This window comes from Apodemus sylvaticus, chromosome 10 (assembly GCF_947179515.1).
Source record: "Apodemus sylvaticus chromosome 10, mApoSyl1.1, whole genome shotgun sequence".
In the NCBI taxonomy this organism is placed as follows: Eukaryota; Metazoa; Chordata; class Mammalia; order Rodentia; family Muridae; genus Apodemus; species Apodemus sylvaticus.
Window position 1 is genome coordinate 8,901,818 of NC_067481.1, and position 9,168 is coordinate 8,910,985.

A 9,168-nucleotide genomic window follows, 5' to 3' on the forward strand; every position below is an offset into this window, starting at 1 on the left:
GTTTGTGGCTGTTCTCTCTCCTCCTTGCTGGGTCGCAGCTAAGTACTGGCACAGCAGGTCTTTAATTCCCCTTTTGAGGCAAAGCCTCTTTGAGGAAGGTAGGCACCATCTTGCTAGGCAAGCATCATGTACATGTTTGTTTTCATGTACATGCACACACAATCTTATAATAGTTTCATGGACTTTGAAACCTATCTTTGAATCCTCTAATTTTACATTTCCACCACTAGCCCATTTCCTGATGGTTTATAAAGTATGATTGTCCCTAAGGGAGACATTTTGTTTCTTGCATTCAGTAGCAGTTTTAGGCAGCAGAGTATGTATAGTGTGTGTACACAGATCCCTTTTAAAGGGGTCTTATTCTTCAGTGTGTTCTAGAATGTGTTCTTCCTGGGAGGGTAGGCAGGAGACTGGAATGGAGATGAGCACACTCAAGAGTTCCAGACAGCATGGTCGCAAGTCCATGGCTGTTACTGTTTTAACTCTTAAGATGCTGATGGCATCTCTGATCGATGATGCAGATGATGCATCTCCTCACAGTTGCCATGCAGTAGCTGGGTACACACACACACACACACACGAAAACAAATCCTGTTGTACTTGGTTCCCACTAATAGGGTTTGCCTAGTGTCTAGATTCTCTGCCACCAATCCACAGTGACCAGGGAGGGGACACTGACCTTCACGTTAATGACCAGCACTAGAGTATGTTCTGCCATGTGCAGACTTGGGTTCTGATAGCATCTTGTACCTCTAAAAATCTTGTCTGCTCATTTTGATTTTAAGTAAGTATTTAGCCAGAAAGTAGTTGAGCTTTTGTTTAATGGGATGGTTGGGAATCCCAGGGATGAAGGAAACCAGCAATCAGAGATGCCATCAGCATCTTAGAGTTAACACAGGAACAGCCATGGACTTGCAGCTGTGCTGTCTGTGGCTTTGATGCTTGAGAACAGGATAAAAATGTCTTTTTTTTTTTTAACTTGAAGGCTTCTGTTTTATTTCTTTTTTTGTTTGTTTGTTTTTGTTTGTTTGTTTGTTTGGTTGGTTTTTTTGTTTTTCAAGACAGGGTTTCTCTGTATAGTCCTGGCTGTCCTGGAACTCACTCAGTAGACCAGGCTGGCCTCGAACTCAGAAATCCGCCTGCCTCTGCCTCCCAAGTGCTGGGATTATAGGCATGTGCCACCATGCCCAGCTTCTGTTTTATTTCTAAAAATTGAAAAAATATATTTACTTACTTTCATTTGTGTGTGTTTGTTTTCTGGTGGGCACCATGGGGAGCCCTGGACGACTTGCACAGAGGCATTGGTTTTCTTTTTCTGACTGTGGGGCTTTTAGAATCAAATCTAAAACACTGGGTGCTTTTCCAGAGGTCCCAGGTTCAATTCCCAGCACCCACACGGCAGTTCAAACTGGCTGTAACACCAGCTCAAGGGGATCTGACACTCAGCAGACATACATGCAGATAAAACTCCAGTGCACATAAAAGAAAAGAACATTTCCTGGGTGTTTCTTGAAATACTGAAGTAAGTTTAGAGTCCCTTTCTGGGAGCTTGTTTTCATTTTGAAAGCATTTGTTTAACATCACTACCTGAGATGAACTTCTAAGACTTACTCTCTTCTGCTGTAGCTAGTAGTTGGCCACTGCTGCAAAATCCTGGTGGCATTGACTCTTGTGCAGCTGCTACACTGGGTGGGTCACAGGCTTTGGTGTCTGAAAGCTGGAGGCAGCGGACACCTCCCGCCTGATATTCTGAGGGAAGGGCTGTGAGGCCTGACTTAGAGACGTGCTGTGCAGGGAGAAGCTTTGCTCTGCATTTTCCTCCTCTTGTTTTAGTAGGTCTTTAGTAGGTCTTTTTCCATTCTGGTGGAAAGTTTGGGCCACAGAAATGTAGTGTGGCTGCTGGGAGGTAGAAGGTAGTGCCTGGCCTTAGACTCATTTGCCCCCAACTGGAATGTCCTGCTTTCAGAAGACAGATGCCAGTTCAGATGGGCTTTGCTAAGTACAGCCAAGAGCAGCCAGCTCCCAGGCTTCGCTGCAGTCACAGAAGCAGAATTCCTTCCCAAGGGATGCAGGGGGAAGGGTTGACAAGGAAAAGCAAAGAGATTGGGTTTTTTCCTTTCAAAATCCTTAAATAGTGTTTGAGGACTTTGAATTTTAACTTCAGTGACTTTGAGAGGTACCGACTTAGAAGCTTTGGGATTCTCTGCCTGCTTTCCTTCCATGTAGATCATGTGTGTCGTGCATGGAGGCCAAAGGCCGAGGCCTTGTCTTCTGCTGCTCTTCTCCTTCGTGTCAGTTTAAGAAGTTACTATTTGTATGCATGACGTGTGTGTCATGCTGCGTGTTTGGAAGTCAGAGGACAACTTTGTGGTGACTCTCTTTCCACCTTCATGTGGGTGGATTCTGGGGCTCAAACTCAGGTGGCCAGACTTGCACAGCAAGCGCCATTACCCACTGAGCCATCTTGCTGGTGCTCCGCTCTATTTTTTGAGACAGAATATCAGTGAACCTGGAGCTTGCCATGTTGGCTAAATTGACTGGACAGCAAGCCCTCAGGTTCCTCCTGTCTCCACCTCCCTAGAGTAGTCACCTGGGATTACACATGCATGCCACTGTGCCCAGAGTTTTATGTGGGTGCCAGGGATACAAACTCAGGTCTTCGGGTTCACACAGCAGGCACTTTGCCAACTGAGCCATTTTCTAGCCCCTGATCCTGTTTTTACATTGAGGTATTGTTTGCTAGGGTAAGATTAGGGTTTTTTATCAATTCGTAATGAGCCCAGATAGTTAGCACCTAAGTTGGGCACGCGTCTCTCCTCAGTGAGCAAGACAGGAAGTGACTTATTAATTCGTGCCTTTCTTTTTATGAATCCTGTATAAAGGCAGCTGTGTTTTCTTTTTCACTCAACCTTTCTTTCCACTGTTTTAAGGTGTACTTATTTTATTGGTCTGCATGTTTTGCCTGTGTGTATGTGCATCACATGTGTCTCTGATGCCCAGGAAGGTCAGAAGAAGGCATTGGAATCCTTCTGGAGTTTGAGTGCTTGTGAGCTGCCATGGAGATGCTGGGAACTGACCCTTGCTCCTCTGTAAGGGTAATTAGTGCTCTTACCTGCTGAGCCGTCTTAGCTCAGTATTCTCTTCTAGAGATTTACTGAGGCTGATGAAAATGAACTAGATCAGGCAGGTAGAGTGGCTTGTCTGTAATCCCAGCACTTGGGAGGCTGAGGCAGGAGGGTCATCATTAGTTTGAGACCAGCCACGGGGCTGGTAATTCTTGGGCCAGCCTGAGTATAAGTGTAAAGTTCTGTGTCAAAAAGACTTAAGAAAAAAGGCAGCAGGAGCTGGTCTTGGTGGTTTGAGCTGTAGCTGTACATGTGGAGGAGTGATGCTCTTTGGCGTAATTAGTGTCAACAAGGTGCACTACACGCCCCTCATGCGAACCTGCCTTCCCGAGTACAAAGGACCTCCGCAGTGTTTCCCATTACTGTGAGGAAACCATGGTTTTCCTAAAGCAGCCCCTGCCACCTTGTCTTTACAGTAAGAGAGGAATTCTGATGCTATCACAGATTCTTGAGAGTGTTCTTAGAGGATAAAGGGGTTCCCAAAATAACAGAAGTGGGGGTACATGGATTTTCAAAGTCAGAAGTTTATACCCACTGCCGTAACTGAGGAGAGTTGGCTGTTTAGCAATAGTGGGAACATACACAGTGTTTATATATCTATTCACTCACTCACTCATTCATTCATTTACAGATAGGATTGACCCAGGGCCTCTAGTGTGCCAGGCAGTACTCCACTGCCAAGCTACATCGCTGGCATAGCTTAGCCTAATCTTTTTAAAAGATGCTTTTAATTTTACAATGTCTGTACTATGTAGTTATAGAGGTCAGAAGAGGGTGTAGGTTTCCCTGGAACTGGAGTTACAAAAGGTTGTGAGCTACCATATGGGTGCTGGGAACTGAAACCCAGCTCCTCTGCCAGAGCAGCCAGTGCTCTTAACTGCTAAACCATCTCTCCAGCTCTGAGTTGGGCATAATTTTAAAAATGTTTAACATTAAAGTGCTCATTTTTATTTTTTTAAATTAGATTTATTGTGTAATTTTTATTGCATTTACTTATTATATGTTCAGTGTGTGTTGTGTGTATATGTGTGTGTGTGTGTGTGTGTGTGTGTGTGTGTGTCTAGGTCAGAGGACAACTAGGAGCTGCCTCTCCCCGCCATGTGGGAATCATCTCTTTGGTCTTGCTTTCTTTTGCTAAGACAGGATTTCAGTTTGGATTTCTAAGGCAGAGCCCTGCTGGCCTGGAATTCCCTGTGTAGCTCAGCCTAGCCTTGACCTTGGTTTTGTGATCCTACTCCACCTCCCAAGTGCTAGGATTGCAGGTGTGAGCTACCAGGCCCAGCTAAAGCTCTTACATTTTTCTATCTTGAATCTTTTGTGGGGTAGTAGGTACATGCCCAAACACAGAACTGCTTTGAGTAGCTCTTGGGTGAGGAACTAGGATTCTCACTTATAACTCTGTGGTAAAGGAATTTTTACCCTTTTTTGTGGTAGGAGGATAGAATCTGGGGATAGCCAGGCTGCCCCTAGACATCTGATGGGGTCGCCTATCATCTCTGATGTGGGATTACAGGAGTGCGCCGCTGCACACGAGAGTGTTTTCTTTGTAGGTTCATATAAACTGAAAGCATCGGTGAGTGTGGGGATAAAGGGAAGCTAAGGCCTGAAAGATTAAAATGTTTTTTCTAGATGGACGTAGCGTCAGGGGATAGTGTAAAACATTGTTAGTCTCAGCACTCAGGAGGCATAGGCAGGCAGATCTCTGTGAGTTTGAAGCCAGCCTGGTCTACAGAGTGAGTTACAGGACAACATAGGAAGACCCTGTCTTAAAAAATGAAAAAACAAAACAAAACAACCAAACAATAAAAACCATAATATACCCACCCTCCCTCCCTCCCTCCCTCCCTCCCTCCTTCCTTCCTTCCCTCCTTTCCTTGTTTGCTTCCTTCCTTCTTTCCCTCTCTTCTTCCTTCCCTCCCTCCCTATCTTTTGTGATAAAGGGAGAAATCGTGTTCTAGGTGATAAATATACTCATATTCTGGTTCTGATTATTTTAGTTAATGTATGTTAATTATACATAATAATATATTATGGCATTTTCACAGGTATTTAGCACATTAACTTTTTTTTTTAATTTCTGAAAAAAATTGTATTCTCTCCCAAAAAACCAATTACAATCAAAGGGGGTGAAAGGTCATGATTCTATTGTTGCCATAACAAAATCGGTTTAGAACTGGATCACTTGGCCCTTTCTCTTCTTGTCGCCTCCTAATTCAAAATGCTTGCATCTCTTAATAGCCAGCATCCTCTTAGACCTGCAGCTGGTATCCACACACTCCAGTCTCAGCACAATCTTCTTTGTAGTCTTAGCCTTTTTGCGGAAAATAGGCTTAGTCTGCCCACCATAACCACTCTGCTTCCTGTCATAACACCGCTTTTCCTGGGCATACAAAGAATCCTTGCCCTTCTTGTACTGTGTCACCTTGTGGGGTTGGTGCTTCCCACATTTTTTGCAGAATGTTTGGCGGGTCTTGGGAACATTCACCATGCTCGCAGGAGCTCAGAAAAGCAGCACATTAACTCTTAATCCCTGTCTTTGGTGTCCCCCTCCCACCCAGACCCTCCCTACTTTCCTGTCTTCATTTATTGTTTGGTTTACTGCTTTGATAACCCTGAAGTCCTCTTTTTTTGGGTTTTTTTTTTTTTTTGTTTTTTTTTTTTTTTGTTTTTTTTGTTTTTTTTGAAGACAGGGTTTCTCTGTATAGCCCTGGCTGTCCTGGAGCTCACTCTGTAGACCAGGCTGGCCTCTGCCTGCCTCTGCCTCCCTGAGTGCTGGGATTACAGGCGTGCGCCACCATTGCCAGCCAACCCTGAGGTTCTTAGGGTAGTTTGCAGGAGTGTGAGTGAAGGAGCATGGGCTTCTTGTAATGGATGATGCACAGAAGAACATGGTGTGGCCTCTCCCTGCAGCCATGAACCAACTGTCCATAGATACTCAGGGAGGGTAAAGGTTTTTCTCCCATAGCTACCAGTATCTGCAGACCAGTCCTGGAGGTAGGGCCTCATAGACCCTTTCCTCCCATGATAGGGTGTTGACAGCCATCTTAAATTTTGTTGGTTTTTGTTGTTGTTGTTTTTTTATTTTGTTTTTGTTTTGCGATGGGATTTCTCTGTGTAACAGCCCTGGCTGTCCTGGAACTCACTATGTAGACCAGGCTGGCCTGAAACTCAAGAGATCTGCCTGCCTCTGCCTCCCAAGTGCTTGGATTAAAGGCGTGTGCCACTGCCGCTGGCATGTTACCTCCAAGCCCAGGCTGATTTTGCACAGGTCTTGCACCAGTAAACACTTCTACGAGATCAAAACTGCATAGACACTTGCCATGCTCTGAAGCATATTACCTCACTCACTTTCTTCCTCTGGCCAGCTCCTATATTCTTTCCTTTCCAGTCTCTGTGATATGAGGGAGGAGGTGGTATAGTTGTTCCATGTGTGGCTCAGTGATCCTCGAGAAGTTCCCACATGCCTACACCAGACTTAACTCATCTGTAGTAGCAGGATGGAGATTGCCGTTGGATACATGTCCATTTAGCTTCCCCACCAAGGTCTAGGACCTCTGGGCCTCCAGCATTTGAAGAGGTTGATGGTACATGCTGAAACCTTCCCTGGGAGTAGGTCTCATCAATAACCTTCGGGGTTGACTCATCATTGATTGAGTGCTGTTGGCAGCAGTGTGTGCTTCTCGCCTGGCACCAAGGGGCCATAGCCCAGTAAGACTTGGTAAGAGCTCTCCCTCAGCAGCCTGAGGAATACCAGTTCACAGTATGCGAGCCAACCAGCAGGGAGGAGGCATCCACAGGGAGGGAGCACTGTCCTTGTTTAAGCTTGATGTTTCCCTGTAATTGGTTCTTGAGAGTTTTATAGTTCAGATGACCCAGGCTAGCCTTAAACTCTGGATCTTCCCACCTTTATCTTCAGAATGCTGGGATTACAGGTGGGTATTGCCTTGCCTGGCCTAGTTTTGATTTTATGAAGCAGAGAGACTCCACAATTAATGGGCTTGCTTGCGCAGCTTTCTAAAGCTTATGAGTAGAAAACAGTATTTAGAGATGTATTTTCTGCCATGGCATAAAGGGTTATCGTTTAAACTAGCTTCACAGCCTGGTAAAGCCTATCCAGGGGACAGTGCTTCCTCATCTGGTGAGGAATTTGAGAAAACAAAGATGGCCTTCTTCAGTGGATTCATTCTCGGCTTTGCAATTCCTGCACCATGCCTTCTCCTGCCTGTCTCCTTGGCAGGTTCCCATGGGCTTTTCTCCCTTTGTGCTTTCAGCCTCATGGTCTGAACGTGGTTTTTCTCTGGTCTGCTTCTGTGCCCTCTTCCTTCCTAATGCACCCATCTGCAGCTTCCTACCCTCCTACCTACCCCCATCCATCTGCCTTGCTTGTCTGTAGCCTGTGGTGGTTTCTCAGGAACATTCCCTTCCTCTCTGTGCTTGGCTACATTGGTGACTCAGCTACAACTTGCAGGTAGTGTGGGCAGAGTGGTTGGTATTCAGCAAGTGTTTCCTGATACCTGCTGCTCTTGCATGCATGTCCTGTGGCCTTAGTCAGCTGGGTGACTTCATCTCCCTCTGAGCCCTGCAGCCCCACTCTGGGATATGACATCCACCGTCAACATTTCTGTGCCCACCTCCTGCTCAGCCTTATGAGGGAGCCTCCGTGGGTCTTTTTTTCTGTATCTTCATCACATACAGATCCCTGCCATCCTAACTTAGGATTCCAACTAGAGCATGACTCGAGTGCTCCGAACCTCTGCTGGGGCTTTGGGGGCTCTTGTACTCCAGCCACGACCTACCCCTCTCTGTATTTGTGGTTCACCAGCCCCTGACACAGTCCAGCTGTACCACACTGGGACCTTGTCACCCTCAAGACACTTTCTTCATTTGTTCTTTGAGTTTGTGCTGGTTTTCCTGGTTTGTCATTTCCTGCCTATTCGACATTTAGCTCATAGACTAGTGGAGCCACCCTTAGGATCCTTCCTCTCCCATGTTTACCCAGCATGCATCGCTGCGTTTCTGTCCCAGCAGTAGTATTGGACTCAGGTTATCTGTGGTTGTATTACCACCATTTCCCCTGACTGAGCATAGTAAATGTTTACCGAGTGCCTGAGCAGCTCTGGTGACAGCCTAATAATGGGCACACACATCTGTTTGCATAGCAGGCATGAGACCAGCTGCTGTTCTGCCAAGTACACCAGAAGCCCACAAGGACTCTACAATTCTCCCAAGACAGTGCCCTTCTGGCTGCACCATGCTGCCAGCGTTATGAGGAGATAATGGCTGCCTGTATTTGAGACCCCTTTTCTTCAAGATTTCAAAGCAGGATTCTTCAGAGTGGCCAGTGTTTTCCTGAGGATGTTACTCAAACAGCAGGCCACCACTGTTGGTAAAAGAATTGAATGCCTTTCAAACACAGGGGTAGAAGGGTAGTTCCCCTGTAGCCATCTGACACTAAAAGTTAGCATCACCTAGTGAGAAGAGCCTGATCAGTCTTTGCCCAGTTCAGATTTTCAGACTGGGAAGGAACCTTGCCTTTCCTCTGTGGCTGGGAGGGTAGACAGCACAGGGCACTTCATGCTTGTGCTCAGAGACTGGCGATGCAGCCCATCCGGGCCTGCCCGCCTTGGGATGGCTTCCAGGAGGGGCTTTGCAATGCTTGTCCCATTTCCTCTTCTGGAACTGAAGGGAGGAAGACCTTGATGCGAGGCATCTCCTGGTGGAGTCATTCCAGCCTTTCAGTCCTTGGTCGTCAGGGAAGGTGAAACTGTTCTCTATAAATCAAATGAACAGGTCAGTAGCTTTTCTCAGAATCTCAGTCTTGAAGTTGGAAGTCACTAAAGACCTTATTCTGTTTTGTAGTAACATTTTTTTTTTTAACTTGTGGTTAAAAAAATTTTTCCCCTTATTTTTTTCCCCTATAAATAATTTTTTTTTGTGTGTAAACGCTTTAAAAAAAACAAAACTGGATCTGGAGAGATGACTGAATGGCACTGACTTCTCTTTTAGACCTACTCAGTTGCCGCACCAACACAGTTACCATTTG

General features: G+C 45.8%; 3 protein-coding genes across 4 annotated transcripts in view; 1 reads left to right on the top strand and 2 right to left on the bottom strand.

The window, feature by feature from the left end:
- Fam104a (family with sequence similarity 104 member A) overlaps positions 1-9,168 on the top strand; it is a 21,469-nt gene that overhangs the window by 8,287 nt on the left and 4,014 nt on the right. The gene's annotated exons all lie outside the window — the stretch shown is intronic.
- Positions 5,212-5,649, bottom strand: LOC127694612 (60S ribosomal protein L36a-like). Its single transcript, XM_052196147.1, has one exon. The coding sequence runs from the start codon at positions 5,611-5,613 to the stop codon at positions 5,293-5,295; it is 321 nt and encodes a 106-aa protein (XP_052052107.1). The 5' UTR covers positions 5,614-5,649; the 3' UTR covers positions 5,212-5,292.
- Positions 5,811-9,168, bottom strand: part of Cog1 (component of oligomeric golgi complex 1) — a 20,818-nt gene continuing 17,460 nt past the window's right edge. Inside the window, exon 14 of the mRNA XM_052196130.1 lies at positions 5,811-8,896. Within this exon, the coding sequence (XP_052052090.1) occupies positions 8,861-8,896 (36 nt within the window). The 3' untranslated portion in view covers positions 5,811-8,860. The remainder of the gene's footprint in view (positions 8,897-9,168) is intronic.

Bases quoted from the DNA above. Each gene is read 5' to 3' on its own strand.
- LOC127694612 (XM_052196147.1), bottom strand. From the start codon at position 5,613: ATGGTGAATGTTCCCAAGACCCGCCAAACATTCTGCAAAAAATGTGGG.